The following is a 25,756-nucleotide window of genomic DNA, read 5'->3' as shown; positions in this document are numbered from 1 at the left end:
ATGAATGAAACTAACACCCATCATTCAAAATGGCAAATATGTGACAAATATTAGACATAAAAGATGTATAATGTAATTATTGAAGGGGAAAAAAAGAAGACTACAAAATTTGGCATGTAGAATTAAAGTTGTAGACTTGTCATGTTCGCATCAAGTCCTCCCGTTATAAATCTTGCTTCTTGTTAATGTTTGTTTTTATATATAACATTTTCGGTTACAGTCAGTGTCATTTATTTTTACATATATCAGCGTTCAGACAATTCAATTAACATGAAAACGTATAAAGACCCGCACACATCTCTTTATCTCTTCCCTTAATTCTATCAACTAATTCAAACAAACACATCACACAATTTTCATCACTATTTAGTTTGTTTTAATTTGACGAATATTATACATTAAAAATTAATATAAATATCTTCATTTTTATATAGATCCAAATTCCAAACTACATATATATATATATATCCCCATCTCACAACACACTTTCCTCACAATATCAAACACACATATATCTATATCTCACTTTCTTTACATCTAAAAACCAAATCATGTCCGGATATCCCCATAACCATAACCCCTCTGGCTACGGCGCGCCAGCCCAACCCTACGGCGCCCCAGCCCAGCCATACGGGGCGCCAGCCCAACCCTACGGCGCCCAATCCCAGCCATACGGGGCGCCAGCCCAACCCTATGGTGCATCGCAACCCTCAGCTCCATACGGTGCACCACCACAAAAGCCCCCAAAAGAAAACAAACCCTCCGCCCCAGGTTATGGGGCTCCACAACCTGGGGGTGGATACCCAACTGGACCAGCCCCGTACGGAAGTCCGTTTGCGGCGCTGGTTCCGTCAACTTTCCCGCCAGGGACCGATCCTGCTGTGGTGGCCTGTTTCGAGGCCGCCGATCAGGATAGGAGTGGGATTATTGATGACAAGGAGTTGCAAAGAGCGTTGTCGTCTTATAATCAGAGTTTTAGTCTCCGTACAGTTCATCTACTTATGTACTTGTTCACCAACACCAATACTAGAAAGATCGGTAATTATCATTCTCTCACTAAAATTGTCTTAAAAGTTTAATCTGTCACGTAAACACACAATGATCGGTTACGTACGGGACTCTATGCGGCGTATTTGAGCAACTGTTGATTTTTATTTTTACAGTTTTTTAATTTTAATTTTAAGGATAAACGCGTTGGTGGGGTCACACTTCATTTCGTGATTTAGTCATTGTAAACGTGTGGGGCCCGGTTTGTGGTGAACTACTCCACGAGAGCTTATATATTTATATTGATTTCTTATTCTTAATGATAATATCAGGACCTAAAGAATTCACTCAAGTTTTCTACAGTTTACAAAGCTGGAGGGTGAGTTTTAACCTCTTAACAAGTTACTATATCAACATTTTGAAACTTTTTTTGTTTATTAATTATGACAAGTAAATAAATGTTTATTTATTTTAGGCAAATTTTGAGAAATTTGATCGAGACCGAAGTGGCAAGATTGATGTTAATGAACTGAGAGAGGCACTTATGAGTTTGGGGTTTGCGGTTTCTCCTGTGGTTTTGGATTTATTGGTTTCCAAGTTTGACAAAAGTGGCGGAAAGAATAAGGCGATCGAATATGATAATTTCATCGAGTATGCTTATATAATTCGTTATTGTTTTAGAAATTTTTTTTTCTTTTTTTAAAAATGTCTACAATTTTATATTTGTGTTTGATGATTTCAGGTGCTGCTTGACTGTTAAGGTATGCAACAAACTTTACATATTTGAAAATTGATATTCGCTTCTCATAAAGTCGGGTCGTAACAGCTTGGGTGATTGGGCCCAATTGGGTTGACCACAAACATTTTTCTACATTTTTGGTCAAACCTGGTAGGGTAACGGGTCATATGTGTTTTGGTGAAACCAAGTTGGGTCATATGGGCTTGATCAAATCTGGCTGGGTCATTTGGGATTTGGTCAAACCAGGTTAGGTAATGGGTCATATGTGCTTGGTCAAACCAAGTCGGTAACGGGCCATATGCGTTTGGTCAAACAAGGCCGGGTAATGGGTCATATGTGTTTGGTCAAACCAGGTTCGGTCATTTGGGATTTGGTCAAACCAGGTTAGGTAAATGGGACACACGTGCTTGGTCAAACCAAGTCGGGTAACGGGCCATATGTGTTTGGTTAAACTAGGTCGGGTAAAGGGTCATATGTGTTTTGGTCAAAACTGACTTGAGGATACTCTTTAGGCGTTCAAAATTAGTTTAAACGAATTTGAACCTGTTCAACTCATTTGGCACGTTTTCTTTTTTCGTTGAAGTGTTTTGACTTTAATAGTCAAAGTGTATTATAAAAAGTCAAACACGTGTAATTTGGTGATTGCAGGGGCTAACCGACAAGTTCAAGGAGAAGGACACAGCCTACACCGGGAATGCTACGTTTACGTACGAAGTGTTCATGTTGACCATTTTACCCTTCCTCATTGCTTAGAGTTTTAGTGAGGGAATTGGAGAAAGAGTTGTTCCTTTGATGTATTTTTCTTTTAACTTTGGATGTTTTCTTGATGTTCCTTGTATTTATTATCTGGTGTGTTTTTTACTTTAATAAAATTGAATCTTTGTTGCGTTTAGTTGTAACCGTTTCATGAAAATTAAAAAGATATCGCTGATTAAAGTTTCATTAGATTGCTTCTCTGTGTTGTAATTATATCGAATCACTTTAGTTTGGAACCACCCTAATACCCGAGTGAGTATCCTGAAACGTGTTATCAGTCGTCAATACTAATTTTGACGCTCCATGTTCTGGTTTACCCAGGAACGTCATTAAAAAGAAAACTCACCACTGTGAGAATACCATCAAACCAGTCGATCGAAAGGCCAATTATCGAATATGTATAAAACATAACTTTGGTACCGCAAAGATATGACAGGGCGGCCCTCCATTAGACCACCTCACTTTTTTTATCTTTAGTTCCGGTATCGTAATAAACGTTAATTCTGTTTCTGTTTTAGTTCTGGTACCAGTACGATGGTGAGGATACCGCTGAATTCGCATAGACTCACCGCATTTTGTTTTAGTTCTGATACAATAACGAGTATTTTTTTATTTAGTTATGGTACGGTAACGAACTTGATAATTCGATTCTTTCCATCAAAATAAATATATCGATTCTCTAGTCATCACTACCGTGAGTCTACTGTTCTAGGGTTTTGACGAGCTGAGCTATGGCGGCATCAAATGATATTCAAGAAACCCTAAAACCATTTCACCAACGTGCTTCCGAGGCTGAGGTATGCAATTCGAATCCTAATTAGTTATCCTATTCGAATCTTTCCATCATAAATCGACTAAATGTTTCAAATTCCGCTATCAATTCATACTGTATGTGTTTGGGTTATACTTATCTTCAATTCGCCCATGAATAGCGTTGATTTCATTTCGAAACGAGTCCAATTGAATCATCCGGTTTTACGTTTTAAGGTTTAAAGCTCGAATATGCATTATTATTTTTTAAATGTACATAAAATTTTCAGATTTTCGATGTGTACTATGCGTGTTTCAGTTACGGTGGTTTCGAGCTCGAGCTTGAAATTAAACGAGCCAACTCAGCTAGGCTCGAGCTCGATTTTGAAGTTAAACGACCTTAAGATCGAGCCAACGAGCCGTGCCTGGGTCCAATTTTGGCTAAAATTGATCCAACTCAGCTTGTTTTATTGAAATTAAACTAAGTTTTATTCGAGCGAGCCACGAGCCCGAGCTTTTTGAATTGCATGAGTTTTGGTTATATTTTTACTGTGTTGCAAAACTCGCTAGGCACTTGTCAGGCATTCATTGGGTACCACTAGCAATTAATATTTATTAATAATGATTAATCGGATTGGAATTGTATCATATGTAATTGTTTCCAAGTGATATAATATATATGTATTCAAAGATTTATATATATTTTTTCAAAATAAGTATAGTTTTATAACTACTTTTAATATTTTGACTTATGAGAGCTTGAGCCCGGCTCATGAGTCGTTATTTTAAGCTCTGGCTTTGCCCGTATATTATTTTTCAACTAATCTTTATATATTTTGAGAAAAACTTACACGGGCTTAAGCTCGTCTCGAGCTCGTGTAGTACGTTAAACGAGCCAAAGCTTTGCTCGAGCTCGGTTGCTCTGTGTGAAATTTATTAGAAGATATATATGGTTATATTATTATTATAGAATAGATTGTATTTGATATAGAATATGATTCATCCCTGAATTAGAGGAGGGACACCATGTATATATTAGGGATTATTGGTTTATGAGAATCATCGAATTTTATCAGTTATCATGGTATCAAAGCCATCCCTGTAACCCTGGCTGTAAACCTTTCCTCCTCTGATCACCTTTCTCCCTCTCAGATCAATTTCTTTTCAGATTGTTTTTTTTTCTCTTTTCTTCTAAATGGATAAAATACATCCAGCGGTTACAGTTACTAACATCAAGAACTTCATCCCCCTTGTTCTTGAAACCGAAAGCTCCCAATACAACTCATGGGCGGAGTTGTTCAGAATTCATTGCAGAGCTTTCGAGGTTACTGACCACATCGATCCTAAGGCCCTCAAACCTGCTTCCTCATCAACAGATAAAGCTGAATCAGCATCTGTTAGCCCAGCCCTATGGAGTCGATTAGATGCGATTGTGCTCCAGTGGATTTATGCCACCATCTCTCATGATCTGTTACATACTATCCTAAAACCCCAGTCCACTGCTCTTCAAGCATGGACAACTTTGGAGAATATCTTTAAAGATAACCAAGCCACACGAGCCGTCTACCTTGGCAGAAAATTCGCCTCCACCCGTTTGGATGATTTTCCATACATGTCAGCATATTGTCAAGCCCTAAAAATGTTGTCCGATCAGCTTGCTAATGTGAACGCACCGGTGGAAGAGGACAGGTTGGTGATTCAACTCATAACAGGTTTGAATGAAAATTACGAAAGCACAGCTCAAATTCTTGAAGGCACTACTCCCCTGCCAAGTTTTTACGAAGCCCGATCTAAGCTCCTTAACGACGAAACAAGGAAACAACATCAGACCGCTATTAGCTCGCTTCATTCTGGTGGTACAGCCCTTCATGCTTCCAATAACCGCACCAACGACACACACTACCACCAGTCCGATTCCCATGCTGGTTCTAGGGGACGAGGACGTGGTCGAGGTAAAGGACGGTCTTCAAGCAGTCGTGGCAGGGGGTATTCGGGTCAGCAAGGGCCTGGTCAGCATGGGTATGGCTCGGGTCAGCAGGTTTACGGGTCTGGGCATCAACACCTGGGATACGGTCAAACATCTTATCACCAGAATTCTGGTCAGCCATATTACCGACCCAACAACCCTTCTTGGCCCACTCAACAGGTTCCATGGGGCCAACAAACTTGGGCTTACCCACCTTGCCCATACCCTACGCAGCAGCCTCCAACAGTGGGCCCAAGACAGTCCTTAAACCCAGCTTATGGTCCGCCAACAGCTAATGGACCTGGAATTCTTAGCCCACGACCCCAACAGGCTTACGCGACGTCGGAAGCGAGCTATACACCGACCGATATTGAACAAGCCTTCAATACTATGACTCTTCACCCTCCTGATCATGGGAGCAACCACACACATGACACACTCCTCAGGTAACTTCTCGTCTTATTTTAATAAGGGTCCTTTTCGGAACATTATTGTCGGTAATGGGTCCCATATTCCAATCCAAGGTACGGGACATCAATACCTACCCAACCCGTTTCCTCCTTTAAACTTGTCTAACGTACTTCACGTACCTGATATAATTAAAAACCTTTTGTCAGTACGTCGTTTTACAACTGATAATAACCTTTCTATGGAATTTGACCCGTTTGGTTTTGATGTGAAGGACTTCCCGACGCGGACACCCATCCTTAGATGCAACAGCACCGGGGACCTCTATCCATTTACTCTCCAGTCCCCATCCAAGCTTACAAGTCCAGCAGCCTTCGCATCAACAACCAAAGAGCTATGGCATCATCGTCTCGGTCACCCGGGATCATCAATCTTATTATCTTTGAAAAACAATTTGTCTTTTGATTCAAGTAATAAACAATCTTCTTCTGTTTGTTCTTCTTGTGTGTTTGGGAAACATATTAAATTACCTTTTATCAAGTCTACTACTTTTACTTATCTACCTTTTGATATTGTACATAGCGATTTATGGACATCACCTGTTCTATCATCCAGTGGTCATCCTACATATTATTTTTGGATGATAAAACAAATTTTTTATGGACCTACCCTCTCACTAATAAATCACAGGTCTTCACAATTTTTAAACAATTTCATACACTCATTAAAACTCAATTCAACAAGCAAATCAAAACCATACAATGTGATAACGGTCGTGAATACAATAACTCTTTGTTTCAATTCTTTTGTACCTCAAACGGCCTACAATTTCGTTTTTCCTGCCCATACACATCCCCACAAAACGGGAAAGCCGAGCGAAAAATCCGTTCCATCAATAACATCATTTGCACCATCCTCGCCCACTCGTCGGTCCCTACAACCTTTTGGCACCATGCCCTTCAACACGCTACCTATTTACTCAATATCCTACCATCTGCCACCCTCAACAATATTTCTCCTACCCAACTCCTTTACAACCGACATCCCAGTTATACACACCTTCGCACCTTCGGGTGCCTGTGTTATCCCCTCACACCTTCCGTTAACATTAACAAACTAGATAAACGCTCCGCTCCTTGCGTCTTTCTGGGTTATCCATCCAACCACCGGGGATACAAATGCTACAATACCCAAACTCAACAAATCACCATATCCCGTCATGTCGTATTTGACGAGACGGTCTTTCCCTTTGCTAATCCTGCTCCGACTGATCCTGCCTCATACAAATTTTTTACTGATCAGTCCTCTATAAATCCTTTATTCTGGTATGCTTCTCAACCTTTCATTCCACCTTCTATAAATAATCTCCCAACCCCCTCGTTAGTTAATACTTACTCCCGTCATCCCAAACCGACACCAGCGGCTCCCACCGCTCAACCAACCTCAACACAACAATTTGTTGTGAACACACACCAACCATCTCCTACTCCCACCCTCCCGGCTACGACTTCCACAACCCAACCGAACCCACCCCCTCGCACGGTTCATACTCGCAGTATGTCCGGTATATCCAAACCCCGACAACAATTTGTCAATCTTAATGTTTCCACACTCTCTCCTCTTCCCCGAAACCCTACCGTTGCTCTCCGTAACAAGGATTGGAACATGGCCATGAACGATGAGTTTCGGGCTCTTATTGATAATAATACGTGGGAGTTAGTCCCGAGACCTAATCATGCGAATGTGGTTCGCAGTATGTGGATTTTTAAGCATAAGACTAAATCTGACGGTTCTTTAGAGCGTTACAAGGCTCGTTTAGTTTGTGATGGCAGGTCTCAGCTTGTTGGAATTGATTGCGGGGAAACATTTAGTCCGGTGGTAAAACCAGCTACCATCCGCATCGTTCTATCGCTAGCGGTATCTTACTCTTGGCCCATACACCAGCTCGATGTCAAAAACGCTTTTTTGCATGGTACCTTACAGGAAACGGTGTATATGTATCAACCACCAGGCTTTCGGGACACTCGGTACCCCAACCACGTTTGTTTGCTAAAGAAGTCACTTTACGGCCTCAAACAGGCTCCACGAGCTTGGTACCAACGGTTCGCCGATTACGCAACAAAACTTGGGTTTCACCACAGCAAATGTGATCATTCACTTTTTATTTATAAACCGGGCCGAGAAATAGCATACATCCTACTTTATGTTGATGACATACTTTTGGTCACATCATCTGACCAGTTACGGGACAAATTCATGCTGCATTTGTCCACCGAGTTCGCCATGAAGGACTTGGGTCCCCTGAGTTACTTTTTGGGCATTTCGGTTACCAGAACGCGGGACTCTCTTTTCTTGTCACAACAGAAATATGCTTATGAATTGTTGGAACGAGCCGGCATGAGCTCGTGTACCGATTGCTACTCCAGTTGACACAAAATCCAAGCTCAGTGCCACGGCCGGGCTGCCGCTTGACGACGGGGGTACAAAATACCGTCAACTGGCTGGGGCCCTTCAGTACCTAACGTTTACACGCCCCGACATCAGCTACGCAGTTCAACAAGTTTGTATGCATATGCATGCGCCACGAACGGTTCACATGAATGCCTTAAATCGCATCTTAAGGTACATACATGGCACTATTACTCAGGGTTTGCACATATTTAAATCGTCAGTTGGCAAACTACTCTCATACACTGACGCCGATTGGGCTGGGTGTCCCGACACACGTCGCTCCACTTCTGGTTACTGCGTGTATTTGGGTGATAATCTTCTCTCGTGGTCGTCCAAACGTCAGGCCGTCATTTCCCGATCCAGCGCCGAGGCGGAGTACCGAGGCGTCGCCAACGTCGTGTCCGAAACTTGTTGGCTGCGAAATTTATTACTTGAACTTCATTGTGCACCATCTCATGCGACTCTAGTATATTGTGACAATATAAGTGCCGTGTACCTGTCCAGCAACCCAGTTCAACATCAGCGAACAAAGCACATCGAATTGGACATTCATTTTGTTCGTGACAAAGTTGCAAAAGGTGAAGTTCGGGTTCTTCATGTTCCATCTCGTCATCAAATTGCAGATATCTTCACCAAAGGCTTGCCCTCATTTCTGTTTGATGACTTCAAATTCAGTCTCAACATTCGTGAACCTCCAGTTTAGACTGCGGGGGTGTATTAGAAGATATATATGGTTATATTATTATTATTATAGAATAGATTGTATTTGATATAGAATATGATTCATCCCTGAATTAGAGGAGGGACACCATGTATATATTAGGGATTATTGGTTTATGAGAATCATCGAATTTTATCAGTTATCAAAATTAATACATAGTCCAAATGAGGTAGATCTTGAAAATACACAATGCTCGATGAGTCTAAATGAGCTTCCCTTACAAGGTTCGAGCTCGGTCTCGACAATTAAACGAGCTTTATTTGAGGCTTAGGCTAAGCTTGTTTCATGTTTTTTATCGATTCGATATCAAGTAGCTCGCGAACGACTTTGCTTGTTTGCACCCCTGATAAATTCAAAGAAATTTCAAATTTGGATTCGTAGTATGTGTGTTTGGATTATATATCGTCTAACCTGTCTGTGTTTGATCTAGGAACGATTGGCAAAGCTTGAAGCTGCAATTGCTACAAAAACAGGTTCGTTTTTTAAGCCTTTAGATTAATCGCTGTGAAGCATAATTTTAAGATCTTAATATCACTTTCTAGTAATTTTACATTTTATTATTGAATTTGATTACTTGCAGACTCTGGAAGTAATGAACCATCAAATAAAGTAGCCGAATTGCAAAAAGAGTTGGAAGACGCAAAGTCGGAGGGACTAGCTGAAAAAGAAAAGGTATTTAATTTAAAATGTTTGTTATGTTTGATTTGTTACTAATTTGAAAATTTACCGAAGATGAAATGTTTTCTTCAGGCTTTGAAGGATTTGCAACGGCTTACTGAAGAAAACGCCAAGCTTCAATACCGCATAACTCATCTTGTACGAGCATTAGAGAAAGCTGGTAGTGATTTTGATTCGAAATGAAACAAGCCCGTCTGGCCTTTATCATGTCCTACATTTTTTCGCCATTAAATATCATGCATTCATGTTCATTACTCATTAGTAAGATTCTGATCTTTCTTAGACTTATGTTTGTTGATTTTTGTACTGTTTGTTAGTTTTGTGGCTTTCAGTTCTCATTTTTACTAATGAGTAAATATGTAAATTTGGACTTGAATCATTTTCAAAAAAGAAATCTACGGTTAGTCGATTACAATATGTGCCGTAGTCTTATTTTTAAATGTATTTTTAAATGACAAATGTTACTCATACATATCAAATTCAATGGTTTTAGCTTCGGACCTCCTCTCAAAGTGGGCTAGCCTTGTAGGGTTCAAGTCCGAATACAAGTTTACTTCACATGGTAGTTCCTAAAAACATGTTGCAAAGATAACACGGGACGAGCAAATGGTAGCGGTACCGAATCCGTACCAAATTTTATTAAGAAAATCGTGATTGTGAAATTCATGATTGGTACAAGTATTTATCGAATTTTTGCCTACGGTACGAGTACCGAGTTTTGAAAAATTCAGGATTGGTACCGAGCTCATCAATTAAGATAACTAAATACATTAGTAGCCACTCGTTTTAATTTGAAGATCTGTTATTACAACATCTTTAAGCTCATTGAACCGATATCTACGTGTCTCGTATTGATAACGAGACAAATATAAAAGATGGATGTAGGGGGGAAACTTATTATTATTCTCAGCTTCTATGGTTTACAAAGTAACACTATACAATATTTCAAGTTGAAATCTAAACATAATACATAAAATTGGGAATTATGGTACATAATGTCTCTATTAATAATAGTATACGCTTTATAATAATATGGTAATATTTAGGTGTAATCATATTATAAAATCTAGAATACAACTCAATAGTTGATAGTAATCTATACCGATAATAATGTGACAAGTCACCCTGAATTACTATTGTTGATAATCAATAGTGATGTGTGTATGCAAAGTACGTTTTTGAAATGTCATGTTTATGTATTTGTGGTTTTATACCGTTTAGGTTGTCACTTTCTTTTTTCATTTTATTATTATTATTATTATTATTATTATTATTATTATTATTATTATCAGATATACACTTACATTTAATTGAAAAATTCAAGTAAGTTAGTCAAAAAGATGCAAATAGATAAAATATGAAAACCTTATGCGTCACATTGATAAAAAAACGGGTTTGATATTCAACTAGTCAATCTAGCTAAACCTCAGGTACGTAGACCGAAACTGACATACAACCATACGCATGACCAGTGGCGGATCTAGACTCGAAGCCGAGCCGTAGCGCTCAAATTTTTTTCCCCCATATTTAATACAATGTTAACGAAACAAATATAAGCAACACGACAACAAATAAATTTAAACTAACCGAGTTAACGAACCAATAGTGGCAGATCTAGGTTGGGCTGTAAATATCTCCTCTTCGGTTTTTGATAGCTTGAAACCGAGGCATTACATCTTCTTCATTTACTTTATCAAACGTTTCTCTTTTGACCGCACAAACTAAAGCATTGTTCAAGTACTCATTACCCATTCGATTGTGCAAATCCGTCTTGATAAGCTTCATTTTAGAGAAACATCTTTCAACGGTTGCAGTTGCAACCGATAAAACCAATGCTAATTTCAATATTCGATAAACCAAAGGAAAAGTTGTGTGTTTTCCGGTTTCCACCATTACATGAGCAAGATCACCCATTCCACCCAGTTTTGCAAATTTAGCATCTTCCTTAAAGTTTAATAAAAGATCGTAAGATCACCCGGAATACACCCTCTTTCTTCATTAATAAAATCATTCGGATACATATCTGAAAAAGCCACTATCTTAAATATGTCAAACTTGGAAAACGAATCACAAGGATTCAAACCCGACATATTTTCTAACAAATTAGTTGAGACCTCACTAAATCTATTTCCAAGTTCTTGAATTTGCATATCCAAGACCGTGTAAAAAACTTCAACCTCAAAATGATGTCGATTAGTAATGACATACTTCTGGTTTCTTTGATTACCATAACTTTCCTTTATATCTAACATCTTAATCATGTTTTTTTCACAAAAAGATGTGACTTTTGCCAACATTCCTAAACAAAATTTGAAACAAAAACCTAATGTCAATAATCAATAACAATATTCAATAATCAATAACCAATAACCAATAATCAATAACCTAATAAAAACCTAAACAAAATTCAAATTACCTATTCAATTCCAATTTAGACCTAAACCCAAAATCCTAAATTAATTTTAATTTAAACAAGAAATTAAAAATCTACCTGTGGGCGGTAATTGTGGACCGGTGGTGACAGGTGGAGGTTCGTCGGCGGTGCCGCGGTGGTGTGGAGACGTGGAGTTGCGCCAGCGGCTGCTACAGTGTACTGTGGAGGCATGGTGGCCGTGCTGGTACATTGGACTGTATTATTATTTTTTTTGTACGTGCGTATTATTATTATTTTTTTGGTTGTAAATGGATAAGTTAAGTGGTGAAAGGTGGTTTGGTTGGGTTGGGTTGGGTTGGGTTAATGGGTTTTTTTGTTTGAGCTCTTAGCGGTAACGTTATTTTTTTCCAGCCGTAACGAAACACGAAAATCGGTCAATTTTTTTTGTTTTTTACACTACCCGTAAAAATTTGAGCCGTAACAGAGGCTACCCCTCCTCTTGTGGTATGTCCGCCCCTTGATCCACGTCTAAGCTGCCCCATCCTCATTCTGCAAGATGCCAAATATCTTGATTAAGGTGGAAGGTGTGAGCATATTGAATTTGGATTCTTTAGATATAGACATAAAAAAGTAAACAAACAAAAGCTCTCATTTCACCTCCAAAATGTCAATTCCTACAACCTCTCATGATGCTTCATATCTTTCACGTGTAACCGGACTTTATATAGAAGATCCAGACGTCGAAAAGGCGAACTTGGCCCTAATTTTCGATAAATACAAAGGATCGTTCACAACTTTACCGGAAGAGAAAGGTTGGATAGGGGAAGGCATATACCTGTACCGAGGTTATTGGTACTCGTCAAAAATCATCATGTCAATTGCGACGGTGATGGCCTTGCAAGACATGTTCCAAGCTAAGCCAACAGATATCTACTTGATCACGAATCCAAAATCTGGCACGACATGGATCAAGGCGCTTGTGTTCGCTATAGTGAATCGAACAAGATATAATAACGAGTGTTTTCCAACTCACCCCCTACTCTTGTACAATCCGCATGATTGTTTGCCTTTTATCGAGAATGAATTGTTAAGAAACAAACCTACTTATATAGATGCAAATTCAACTCGACTATTTTCCACCCATATGCCTTACACTGCGTTGCCTCAATCCATTCTTGATTCTGGTTGCCGCTTGGTCTATATGTGTAGAAACCCTAAAGATGTTTTTGTTTCTATGTTCCACTTTATTAACGAGTGGAAAGACACATCTCTCGATCTCGGTGATGTGTTTGAGAAGTTTAGTAAAGGTATCGGTCCATGCTTACCGTATTGGGATCATGTGAAAGGGTATTACAACGCTAGTTTAGAACACCCAACCAGGATTCTATTTTTAACATACGAGAACATGAAAATGGATCCTGTAAGTAACGTGAAACGTTTAGCGAATTTCTTAGGCTACCCTTTCACAGTGGAGGAAGAGGCCAAAGGCGTGGTGCAAGAGATTGTGAGTCTATGTAGTTTCAAAAGTTTTAAGTGACGTTAATAAGCATGGAAACACACTAGCTAAAGTACCTAGGCGTGCTTTCTTTAGACAAGGTGAAGTTGGAGATTGGACGAATCATCTTACGAAAGAAATGAGCCAGATCTTAGATGAGATTACTAAAGAAAAGTTTCATGGTTTGGATATCTCGTTTTAAACGTGTGTGTGATAAATGGATGATTGTATGTTATGTTTAAGTCAGAATTATGTTACCTTGTATCAATAAACGTATTTGTTTTAGCTCATATAATGTAAGGGCACAAAATTTTGTTTATTAACAGTGAATGTTTATTTATTGGTGGGATCCAGTATAAGTAAAATTAACCTACTAAACATACAAATAACTAGATTAATTACCGTTTTGAACTAAAATAATTATATTATAAAAAATAAAATAGTATAATAATAATTATTCTAGTTCAAAAGTTATAGTAATGATAACATAATTACTCTAGTTATTTGTACAATTCTCGTGATATAAATTATTTATATTTATTCCAAACCCTTTATTTAAAATGATGTTTAATTTTAGGAACGATAACTTAGCACAAATATAGAGGGAGCATCATGTGTCTTTACGTGGCATTTACTTTAACGAGTTTGCACTCAACAGTCTATGGGGATGTTTGGCCTAGCTTTTATTTTTAAGCTTATGCTTATATATAAAATTAGCTTATAGCTTCTTTTTTTTCTATTATTTGATAAGCTCATTTTAAGTGTTTGGATTAGCTTTAATTCTACAAGTTAATTATGTGTCTTAATAAGTTGTTAAATCCAACATTCTTTAATTTGTTAGAGTAATAATTACCATTTGAGTACAAATGAGCAATTTACACTCTTAAACAAATAAGCTTCTATCAAGTAAGTTAAAAAATCATCTTCAAATAAGCTTATATAAGCTAATAAGCATAAACTTAAAAAGCTAAGCCAAACACCAAATTAAACTTATTTTGTAAAAAAAAGCTAGAAAAGCTATAAGCTTGGTTAAAAAAGCTAGGCCAAACACACCCTATATGTGCAACACAAAGAACAAATTCATATGGATATATATATATATATATATATATATATATATATGTATTGGATCATAAACGACTAGCAAGAAACTAGCTTGAAAAATTACAATTACAAAAACATTTGAGTGTTTTGTATCCGGTCGATATAGTCTATGCTTTAACAACCGGTATTTTACTTGTATCGGATTGGGCTAAAAAATGGTACAACCGGTTGAACCGAGTTATACCGAGAGGTTTAACCGGTTGAAAAGTTTACCTTATAATTTCCTATAAATGTAATTTCAATCCAAAAATAACACAAAACAAAATGATTCCTATAACAAAAAATAATCCAAAAGTTAATTCATATTAAAAAAATAATGTAAAAGCACTCAATTTTTAAAAAAAATAGTCCTAAAATTTACACGGTTGATTATTAATTGTTGGGTTAAAAGTAATTATAAAAAAATATGGGCCGCAAATATCAAAATTTATCGGGCTTAAAACCGGTTTGCCAATAAAAACCGGTATTTTAGACAAAAACCACCGGTACGATATTCTAGCAAGCCGGTTAAAAATACCAGACTCAAAATACCGACTTACTGTGCGGAATCCGGTTTTTAAAACAGATATAGTTCAAATTAACTTTTTTCCTCCTATTAATAACGCACAAAGTAGTAAACTGTATAGACTAGACATACACTAAATTCATAATCCACACCAATTCCAATAAATCTTATATTTTTGTAGATTTATCTTCGATCCTTAAGCCAAGATCAAACATTTAAAAATTTGTAATCCCCACCAACCCCTGCAGTTGGATATCCTTAAAACATACGACCTCTGTATAATCCCGAATGACATGTAAGCCTATCATGACAAGGATGAACAAAAAGAGAAATAAAGGATCACTCTTCTATGAAGCTCAAACTCTTCAGAGTGGCTTTTGTTCACCAAAACTGAAGATCAAGTAAAGTTGAGACACCCAGGGTTGTCATTTCTAACCGTAACCTTAAATGACTCGATTACGGGTCACTTTTTCACATCCAAAATTCGAACAACTCAGCCCGAAAAACTCGAAACCAAAAAAGTTAATAAAAGTACAAGACGCACACCTCCAGACGCACCCCTTGGTCTAGCCGATCCAGTTTTCCTCGAAGCCCATAAATTCTGGGATTCTTTTGAAATATTACTTTCAAAATCAATCTTGAACGTCATATACATTGTTTGCGCCTTTTTCTTGTAGCAATTAATTCATCACCAATTCGTTCATCTAAGAAGTCGACTTTTGTATCAGTGTAGCATATCATATAACCCGTATAACTTACAAGTTACAAATTCCGTAATACATCAATTTATACCAACTATCAATTTCCATTATTTATTATTAATATTTTTCATATACAAAACACAGTTTTGTAAAACCAATAGAAATTATTATTATTATTATTATTATTATTATTTCATATAATTAAAAAATTATCCAATTAAAATAGAGAGATATGTAAGGGGGCAACAAGCTGCGCCGCCATCCTCTTTTGAATGGTAAAACCGATCATACTGAAACAAAGTTATCGTTCTTCGACGTCGTTGAGTTACTGTGCACGACCCTTAGCAGCACAAAGAACTCTTTTTAAAATCTCAATTTCCGTTTTAACCCTCTGTGTTTCTCCACTACTTCATTACTCGCAAAAGTATATTCTTCTCCGTCACGTCCACCGGCCGGCCGTATTCTCGCCGGAATAACAATCAGGTACCACCGTGTTCTCAACTTTACATTACACTCGTATCCTCCGTCACTCCTCACACGCATACACATCTTACTTATAATCACATAACCACACACTTAATGTTAAACTAGGGTTTCCAATCACCTAACGCCATTTTGTCTCAATTTAGGACTTTTTATTATACCGAGTTAAACCTTTTCGGTATTTGTACCGATGAAAATACCGAAGCCGAATGGCACAGATACAGAAAACATGAAAAAGCAAATACCGGTACCGGTATTCATTCGGTAAAAAATGTGAATCCTTTGCGTATTGATATGTTCAACAATAATAATTACTCAGTTGTAGCGAACCGGTTTAACAGGTATTGATGTCGAAGGTTGCGACATTGCTGCGAAAGGGGAAGAAGGCTTTGGGAGATCTGGAGCTGCTCAAAAGCCTGCAAGCGGAGATCCGATTCGAGCTCTCTAATGATCTTTACAAGGTATTGAACTGTTACAGTCTCAAAGGCTGTAAACAAAGCGAACTGTTTGGCTGGACATTCGTTCGATTAACTAAATGAAAGAACGTGAACATAGGCTATGTTCGTTCGATTGTGTTTCATGAACGTTCGATAATGTGTTCGTCTACGTCGATTTATGTTTGTTCATAAAAGATTTTTTAATGTTTTTTAAAGTTGCAGTGACGCCCAAAGGGGCTCAAGCTCCCTTTACACTCTGTTTAAGTTTGGTTGTAATGGTTTGGCTGAAATCGTGTTGGTGAGGTGACAGGGACACCTTCCCACAACACTCGGTCTACTGAACAAACATAAATAAACAAACAGTGACGAACATAAACAAACGTAAAAAAGACTTTATTGAACGTTCACGAGCACAGTTGAACGTATGTTGTCTCTGCTCGCATTCACTCATTTAGTTAATCGAACGAAATTCGTTGTTCATGTTCGTTCATTTATTAGAAAAACAAACATAAAAGAACTTTCTGCCAAACAGTTCATGAATAGTTCGCCGAGCGTTCGGTTCGTTAATAGCCCTTGTTTGAATTTTCTAGCTAATGCATTCATTACTCACCACGAATATTAATTCAGAATGAAATCGGATCGTTGGGGGATTTTGTGATTGACTGGAACTCACCGCATTCTAAAGACATAGTTATGCGGAAAAAATGTGAATCGGGTGAAGAGATTGCTGTATCTGCATTGCTTGGTGAAGGAACATTTGTTGAAGATAACATGTATCCCAAGGAAGCTGACATGAAGGTGTGCATCAAGAAGAATGGGCTGAGGTCTATATTGCAGTTTGATTGTAAAGTTTTAGAAGCTCAAAACAAGATTGATTTTCATATTCAAAACGCTTATTATCTGAAATCAGCCGCTGATTTGGGTTCTTCTGTCTACAAAGGTCCTGTTTTTAGGTAGGTTTCAGTTGCTCGATTATCGTTTTTTTATGCTTGAAGATTGAGTTATTTATTGGTTATATAGAATCTTGTAACTAGGGTTAACGAGTTGTGGGTTGAATTTCTTTACCCCAAACACCGACCCGTAGTTTTGTTGGTGTCAAAAACGTCAACCTTAACCCGCACGCAGTTAAAGCTGTGTAACCAGAACACGTCCTGTTTAACTCATTTATCTAAACATGTCAAACGGGCTGGCGAGCAGAAGCAGTAACCAAGTTTTAATGTGTTAACTGAGTTGGTGGTTTGTAATAAAGTGGGTTGACCTGCTTAAGTAAACGGATTAAACAGGTTGACCCGAACACGGCCTGTTTAATTAAACAGGTCAATCCGAACATGGTCGTTTCTTAAATGAGTTAAATATGCCAACTCAAATCCCAAGTTGTGTTCAATAGCCCATATTATTGAATAGGTTACAACCTGAAAACGACCCGTTTAATAAATGGGTTAAGCTGAACATGATTTGTATACAAAAGGGGTTAACCTGTTTATATGTTTTTCGAAATAGTATCAATCTAGATACTATAGGGGACTATTTAAGATGTTGGAATATTAATTTGATATTTGATTTTTATATCTTCCTGCATATTAATTTTCGAAAGTGAAAGTAAAATTTACGTCTTGAAATCGTTATCAACTTTTATTTCCATCAACTTTATTCGTTAGTTCTAACTACTCAATTTCCAATTCTTACCGTTCACTTTCTCTAAATTAAACTAAAAGATAATAAAAGGCCACATCGTAAAAGGAAAAATCATTTGAATTTTAGTAATTGGTTGTTCAAGTTGTTACTAAGTCACTAGATGTTACTCACATTCGCAAATGCATATTAAACAGGTCGACCCAAATATGACACAATTTTAAGTGTGTCCGACACTACACGACCATATAAATATATGGGTCGTGCTCAGATTCACCAAATTTGTATCATAAGTTTCTTGTTCGGGTTCACCAATTTTGATTTTCGGTTTATCTATTGCAGTGATTTGGACCCTGCTTTGCAACAAGAGCTGAAGCAATACTTAATATCTAGAGGAATAAAAAACAACCTCACCGCCTATATACTGCACCATATCCACCACAAGGAGCAAGATCAATACATAAAATGGCTGCAGAAATTGGAAGCCATGGTGACATTAAGCTAAACCAAATTTGATAAAACATCTTTTAGCTTTATGATTTTTAATTAAATGTACCTTAACTACTCTACAGAGTTAGGTTTTGGCTCTAGATTTATGATATTTGATGGCTGTCTAATATTGTTATGGTTAATGTTATAACATTATCTTTAGAAAACTCTTCTGGTTGGTCGGCCCGACCCGACCCGGCTTGATATTGATATTGATTTAATATTAGGAAAAATCAAAGTATTGATAATCAGTGTTGGATGTGTGTTGTTTCAAGAATAGAGTGACTGAATTTCATTCATTTTATCTTTAAACCATGAGGTGCGGTCTCATGGGGCACGTCCTGGTCAAGGTGCTGTAACACGGGGAACACCGTCAGCCACGGCGAGCGTGTAATGAGGTCGACAACGGCGGATGGCTCACACATGAAGAACTTGTTGGAGAAGAAAGGAAGTTATCTCTTTACATTTAGTTTAAAAATAAATAGCTCTTCTATGATCTTTGGTAATAACTTTTACTTGCCAACTTTTTTAAATATTACATAGTGTTGTTTATTTTTTTTTACAAAGATTTTGATATAAAATTAATTAAAAACTAGAAGTGGATATTGATGTGAAATACGAAACCACAACCCATGATCTTACCATTAGTTTTACGAATATCAATTTCTTAAAAAAGAATATTAGCCAATGGCATACTAGTCTTATTTGGGCTATTCTGAAAGGGTAGTGTCTATACATGCGTCATATCAGTTTTTACCTCTACCTTTCGTTTCACCTTTCATTTATATCTTTTAAATATTTAATTTATTTTAAAACATAGAAAATATATAAAAACGAATGTTTCGTTACTTCAAAAAGTTCAATTACAATATTAAAATAACAATAACGGACTAAATTATTCGTTAAGCTACACAAGATTGTATCAAACGTTGTCGTGAGTTTCTTGAAATCATAGCTCAAGAATAATGTCCTCGTATACTTCTTAATCCGTTGGTTGTATCTCCGTTTTTTTAAATCATATTATGTAAAATAATTCAAGCATGCAATATCTTTCCGATTCTGGACCGATGTGTCATAGTGAAGAAAGGATGCAAAATTTATTTGATTATTTTAATATTCAACTTATTATTTAAAAATAAATTAAGAATATTTGTAATAAAACGTAATTATCAACTTATATAATAAGAAGATATATTATTTGGTTTCAACAAATACCACAATTGATATGATCGAACTAAAAGTCTAAAAATGACAACAACATGAGAAAAACTCTATCACACAAAGATTATCAAACTCTACAAATGCATGCGAATTTCCTAGTACATGCATAATATAATTTGGTACAACTTTGGTTTGCTAAGGAACATCTCACTCGAATTCAACATATATAGAGATAATTTGCTGGTTGTTTGAGGTACAAGAGATCGTGTGTGAGTGTAACAACGTTAACCAAAGAAATCAAAGTGTTTGATACATATATAATTTTCTTCGGTTTTATACCAATATTGGCTACAACTACAACTTAAAGGACTGAATGAATGGGTTATTTGATATTCTCTTAATTCTATTAAGAGGCTACATATCTGAATCATTAGATTGTGTTTGATTCAATGAAAAGACACCTCTTAAAGGATCATGAAGACTTTTGGAAGTTAAGTTTCAGAAACATATATGTTAAGCGATTCAGAGGCTACCTCATAATCGATCAAGCCTTAACGATTAAACAAGATTGCCAGACATCTCTGAACCAATAAAGAAAGATCAAAATCAGACTGAGACGTTTAAAAGTGGATTGAATTGGTTCAAAGTTATTCTATACCAACCCTATATATTTCACTTGGACCTTGGTCAAATAAAACGTGACATGCTTAGATTCCTTCTTCTCACATGTGGTCCATTTATTATTATCTTTCTTACCCAACTCTTTAAAATATTATAAAGGGTAGGAAGAACATTTACTTTTACTCTTTAGATTCTATTTTTAAAAGAAACCATACTTAATGTTAGTTGAAGCATTGCATTATTAGGCTTTAGTAACAATTACTTTGTATTTAGCACGTGGGCAAAGATATGTGTATCTAGCTAGGGCTTCTAATTTGTATAAATTTGTATATGTTAAGTGTCCTCCTTCATTGTAATTATGCAGTAAGATTTTTTTTGTTTACTTTGCTAGGTATAAAACACTACCTTTTATTTTGTAGAACCGAATTAATCTTGTCGATGCTCCAAATTACCACCACATGTTGTCGTCCCTAGTCCAGATTCCAGCCATTAGCTTATGTCCGGATCCTAGCTCCCTCTACACGTTACAGTTCTAGGTTCGGGATACATGTTCATATGTTTGGTCCCCCTCCGTTTATAATCATTTTCGTACTAAACAATCTCTTAAATGTGTTATCTTGTATTTAGGGCATTGGTCCAACATATGAGTCTATAGTGGATCTCCTTTGTGTATATATTGAGAGTTCACATTCACTCTAATTGTCAACTATCTTCATTCACTTTACATGTTATATAGCTAAAGCTCTTGTTAAAAAAACTCTAGCTATTACTTCTTAGAACTAAATCTTGTTAATGCTTCAGATTCTCACTACATGTTCATGTCCTTGTATGTCCTGTCGCAAACTCTACGCCCTATTCTCTTGTTCAAGTTTTTGTTGCCACTGCATTGAAGATTCAAGTTCTTAGTTTGTTGAAGATTCTTTATGTTTAAGTTGAGTTGAAAGAGGTTCTCCAAAACTTGGTGATCTATTGGTTGTTTCTCCGGAACTTTAATACATAGCTCCATCATCTTCTATTTTTGGTATCATCAGTGGAGTAACACTGCTATGCACATGAGTAATTTCGACGACAAGTCCCTGTGGGTGTATTCCGTCATCAAAGAAAATAAGGAAACATTAAACGTTTTACAAAATAGCGCTTCATTTCAAATTTTCATTGGTTTGGTGGGAGAGCATTAACGACGAACAATCCCTTGAAAAGCAGTCAGTGATATGTCATTGACTTACAACCATAATTCTTCTCTCATTCCACTTGGTGGAGAAACAAAAAGCGTGCAAACTCCAAAAAGAAACGGAACACTGAGAACACGACACGTCCCAACACGATAGCAAGGATCACCCCAACCCCGGGCCAAATATCTTTAGTTATGTTGGAAGTTTGGAATTGATTCTCCCACAAGTATATACACGAAGTTTTGACTCTTCGAGTCTGCTTGTTGGTTCAAGGTTACACCATTAATACATGTTAATTCTCCTATATTAACGAGTTTTGGCTAACTACCAATTTGGTTTTATAACAATGTAAGGTGTTGGTATGTTGGGTGAAAACTAAAGCCCTACACTTGTAAATATACTTGGGATTAATATTCCTTTGTGTTACTTAAAATCCTACATTAGACTATGTTCTGAAATTAGATTTATATATTTTTTTTCATATTTGAAAATGTAATATCATTTACTTGTAAGACTTATAATATTTAAAATGTTAAGGGTTTGCCGACATGTATTTTATAATCAAACAACATATGACAAGACTCGTTGGTAGCTTAATTAGAGCAAAGTATCTAAAACCCCTTGAAAAAATTATAAAAGTTAACTAAACAAAAAAAAACATAGCATAGCATAAATTTGAAGGCGTGTCACTTTTAAATTTTAATAACATGTGACTAGAGTTACCTTTATATTCTTGAAACAGCCACATGGAAAGAACTTGACAACTCTTGATTTGTTAGATAGAATGGCACCTTCATCTCAATCCACATGTAAATTGTTCTTTAAACTGCCAAAATCACTCCAAATAAAACCACACACATCTATATTCTACACACCTCTCAACATTTCATAACACATCACCTACAATGGTCACTCACAAAAACCCTGTGGTGGTTGTCATGGTTGCACTTCCATTACATGGCCACATAAACCAACTCCTCCACCTCTCCCACCGTATCTCCGCCCACAACGTCCCCGTCCACTTTGTTTGCCCCACGGTCCAAGCACACCAAGCCAAACTCCGGCTACAAGGGTGGAACCCTAACACAATCTCCACTATTTTCTTCCATGACCTACCTATCCCATCCTTTGCATCCCCCCCTCCAAACACTTCCCACAAGTTCCCTTCACATCTTCAACCTTTATGTGAAGCGGCCACTCATCTCCGTCGCCCTGTCACTTCGCTCCTTCGTAAACTCTCTCCCACCACCCATCGCCTTGTGGTTATTCATGATTCTCTCATGGGTTCCGTTGTTCAAGACTTTGTTAACCTCCCAAACGCCGAATCATACACTTTTCATAGCGTATCGGCTTTCTCCATTGCTTTATACACTTCTGAAGTAGTTGGAGAACAAACTAGGAATCTAGTTGATCCGGTTGATGTTTCAAAAGATGAACTATCTTTTGAGGGTTGCTTCACTTCTGAGTTTAGGAAATTTATCACGGATCAACACGAGTTTGTGAAACTCAGCTCGGGTCGGATCTATAATACGTGTAGAGTTCTTGAACAACCAATCTTGGAACTCCTTGAAACCGAAGCAAGAAAGAATAATAAGTTAATTTGGGCTCTTGGACCCTTTAATCCTGTGAATATACAAAGGTGACAACAAATTTATAAATACTCAAGATTAATTCTAAGTTTCATGTTTCAATAAATACTCAAGATTAATTCTAAGTTTCAAGATTAATTGTATGCAGTATTTTATTTTCTTTCTTTTTAAACGGAAAATTTATTTTACTTTCCAGGACTCGAGATCAAAATATTTAGAGGTTTAAGAAACTTTGTCTCTAACACTAGACCATCAAACCCAACACATTGATTATTTTATTTATTGCACGTATTTACCTAACCTTTAAAGGGTTCAACCATGGGACCCCTGTAGGTAGAGGGATCAACTCCATTATCGCTACGTCAGATTTTTTTTCATCACTCTCTCATCCATAAACCCATGAAACTCATCTTTCTAATTAATCCCTCACACCATGTGACCCGGTAAGGGTGCTGTGGTGCGGGAAATGTCAGATGACTGGTATGACTTTTAGGCGGTACCACGACACCTAGGGCGGTGTTCCCGCCCTTAACAACCTAGTTGTTGTCTCCGCCATGGATGGTTGCCAAAGACCGCCCATTCACCCTAAGGTTGTTGTATGTAATGTTGTAGGGGTGTTCAATTATCTTAATTTCGAGTTCTCGGGTTAATTGAAATAAGTTATTCGAGTTTTGAAGTTTTAAATCTCAATTCAAATTTCAAATCAAAATCACAAAGTTGAATTGATTCGAATCTGAAATATATATTTGAATAAATATATATTCGATTTGAAAATTCAAAAAATGGAACCTCTATTTGGATCGAATGTTGAGTTTATGAACACGATTCGCATATTAAACACCCTAATGTAATGTAAATGGTCACGGGTTCGAGTACTGAAAAACCTTATTTACATAACCATTAACTAACATTATATTTGTCATAGTAGGTCAAAATTCTCAGGAAAAGATGGTGGTCCAGTTGAACAATGCCTTAACTGGCTTGACAAACAAGCATCCAACAGTGTGATCTTTGTTTCTTTCGGAACGACCACTTCATTCACGAAGCAACAAATCACCCAGATTGCGATCGGGTTGGAAAACAGCGAACAAAAGTTCTTGTGGGTGGTTCGAGATGCGGATAGAGGAGATTTTGAAAAAGATAATATTATTCGTATCGAACTCCCAGAAGGGTTTGAAGACCGTGTCAAAGATTGGGGCTTGGTAGTTCGAGAATGGGCCCCACAACTAGACATACTGGCACATCCATCGATTGGTGGGTTCATGAGTCATTGTGGATGGAACTCGTGTATTGAAAGCATGTCAATGGGTGTGCCAATAGCTGCATGGCCCATGCACTCTGACCAACCAAACAACACGGTCTTGGTAACAAAGATTCTTAAAGTAGGAATCGTAGTAAAAGATTGGTGCCCGAGAGAACAAGTGGTGGCGGCAGTGGTGGTGGAGACGTCAGTGAGGAGGTTAATGTGTTCGAAGGAAGGGGAAGAGATAAGGAAGCGAGCGGTGGCGATGGGCCACTACATAAGAATGGCGGTGGGAGACAACGGCATTACTCAAATGGAAATGGAATCGTTCATTGCTCACATAAGTAGATAATAATTGATGAATATTATTGATCAATTATTTGATTGAAGAGCAGTTGTCATTTGTGTCATTGTGTTGTATTTGTGGTTGGGATGAGTTTTGGCACATAGTCACAAACAACATACACTTGTATGTCTTGTTGGTTGTCGACATAGATTCCATTTTCTAAATCGAGCTTGAAAGTTTCAAGTGTTTTCTAAATTAAGAAACATTTGAAGTGGTCTGTTTTATATGTTTGTTCATTACAGAAAGTTACTTTATTTGATTGAAACGCCATTTTCATTTTTGGTTTAATTTTCAAGAAGGGAAAAAATAATGTAATTTGTTTATATACCTTGTAAATGGGTGGACATACTTGAATTAGGCACACACATTTAGGGTATAAACGAGACGATCTAATATGATCTTGAGCTAACTTGTTTAAATTATAATTTATAAGAGCTTGAACTTGATTTCGGCTTGTTTGGAGTCTAATTTTTAAAGCTTAAGATCAACTGCTAAGTACATTTTCATGCTCAAGTTTAGATCAGGTTCATTTAATATTTATATACATTTTTATATGTATAGTTCTAATACATAATATATTATTTAGTTACTTTTATCATAACATTTTATATGGTAGTAATTAAATATTATGCTGTTGGACATAACTTAAAATTGGATCCTAGTTAGCCCCACGTTTGATGCATGGCAAGTACATGAAGATTTAAATTTAAGTTTGCTTTCATTAGGTTTAGATTTGTCATTTAAAAGGGGGTTGCGGCGCTTGTTGTCCGCTTATATGTTCCTCTATAGATTGTAATTTGATACTTTTGTGAAATTATTATTAATGAAAGGGTATTTATTCAAGTTTTGAATAAAGGAGCTCGATCTTTAGATCAAGATGAGTGTCCAAAGTTTTTGTTTTTTTGTTTTGTTTGTTTCTTATTTCCAAACAATTTTTTTTGGTAGTCA

At 37.0% G+C, this 25,756-nt stretch overlaps 4 protein-coding genes and 1 pseudogene across 6 annotated transcripts; all 5 read left to right on the top strand.

The window, feature by feature from the left end:
• Window positions 1–469: 469 nt before the first annotated feature.
• On the top strand, window positions 470–2,546 carry LOC143561749 (calcium-binding protein CBP-like). Its single transcript, XM_077049744.1, has 5 exons — window positions 470–1,038; window positions 1,320–1,366; window positions 1,463–1,638; window positions 1,730–1,748; window positions 2,375–2,546. The coding sequence occupies exons 1-5, from the start codon at window positions 552–554 to the stop codon at window positions 2,477–2,479; spliced, it is 834 nt and encodes a 277-aa protein (XP_076905859.1). The 5' UTR covers window positions 470–551; the 3' UTR covers window positions 2,480–2,546.
• A 604-nt stretch (window positions 2,547–3,150) lies between these two features.
• Window positions 3,151–9,767, top strand: LOC143561718 (uncharacterized). Its single transcript, XM_077049716.1, has 4 exons — window positions 3,151–3,279; window positions 9,209–9,251; window positions 9,359–9,450; window positions 9,529–9,767. The coding sequence occupies exons 1-4, from the start codon at window positions 3,214–3,216 to the stop codon at window positions 9,637–9,639; spliced, it is 312 nt and encodes a 103-aa protein (XP_076905831.1). The 5' UTR covers window positions 3,151–3,213; the 3' UTR covers window positions 9,640–9,767.
• Window positions 9,768–12,435: 2,668 nt separating this feature from the next.
• LOC143561717 (flavonol sulfotransferase-like pseudogene) lies at window positions 12,436–13,659 on the top strand (annotated as a pseudogene).
• Window positions 13,660–16,015: 2,356 nt separating this feature from the next.
• Window positions 16,016–18,879, top strand: LOC143561716 (mitochondrial acidic protein MAM33-like). 2 transcript variants are annotated; one of them, XM_077049713.1, is made up of 4 exons: window positions 16,016–16,118; window positions 16,444–16,579; window positions 17,183–17,508; window positions 18,530–18,879. In XM_077049713.1, the coding sequence occupies exons 2-4, from the start codon at window positions 16,466–16,468 to the stop codon at window positions 18,690–18,692; spliced, it is 603 nt and encodes a 200-aa protein (XP_076905828.1). In that variant the 5' UTR covers window positions 16,016–16,118; window positions 16,444–16,465; the 3' UTR covers window positions 18,693–18,879. The 2 variants fall into 2 exon arrangements, with proteins under 2 accessions (XP_076905828.1, XP_076905829.1); XM_077049714.1 differs by having other exon boundaries at window positions 16,032–16,118; window positions 16,438–16,579.
• Window positions 18,880–22,204: 3,325 nt separating this feature from the next.
• Window positions 22,205–25,483, top strand: LOC143561714 (zeatin O-glucosyltransferase-like). 2 transcript variants are annotated; one of them, XM_077049711.1, is made up of 2 exons: window positions 22,205–23,269; window positions 24,145–25,483. In XM_077049711.1, the coding sequence occupies exons 1-2, from the start codon at window positions 22,536–22,538 to the stop codon at window positions 24,812–24,814; spliced, it is 1,404 nt and encodes a 467-aa protein (XP_076905826.1). In that variant the 5' UTR covers window positions 22,205–22,535; the 3' UTR covers window positions 24,815–25,483. The 2 variants fall into 2 exon arrangements, with proteins under 2 accessions (XP_076905826.1, XP_076905827.1); XM_077049712.1 differs by having other exon boundaries at window positions 24,148–25,480.
• Window positions 25,484–25,756: the final 273 nt, after the last annotated feature.

This window comes from Bidens hawaiensis, unplaced genomic scaffold (genome assembly GCF_021521415.1).
Source record: "Bidens hawaiensis isolate Kalapana, Puna unplaced genomic scaffold, B.hawaiensis_p1.1 tig00020784_1, whole genome shotgun sequence".
Taxonomy (NCBI): Eukaryota; Viridiplantae; Streptophyta; class Magnoliopsida; order Asterales; family Asteraceae; genus Bidens; species Bidens hawaiensis.
The sequence above is the reverse complement of the archived record's forward strand: the minus strand, read 5'-3'. Positions and strand labels throughout refer to the sequence as shown.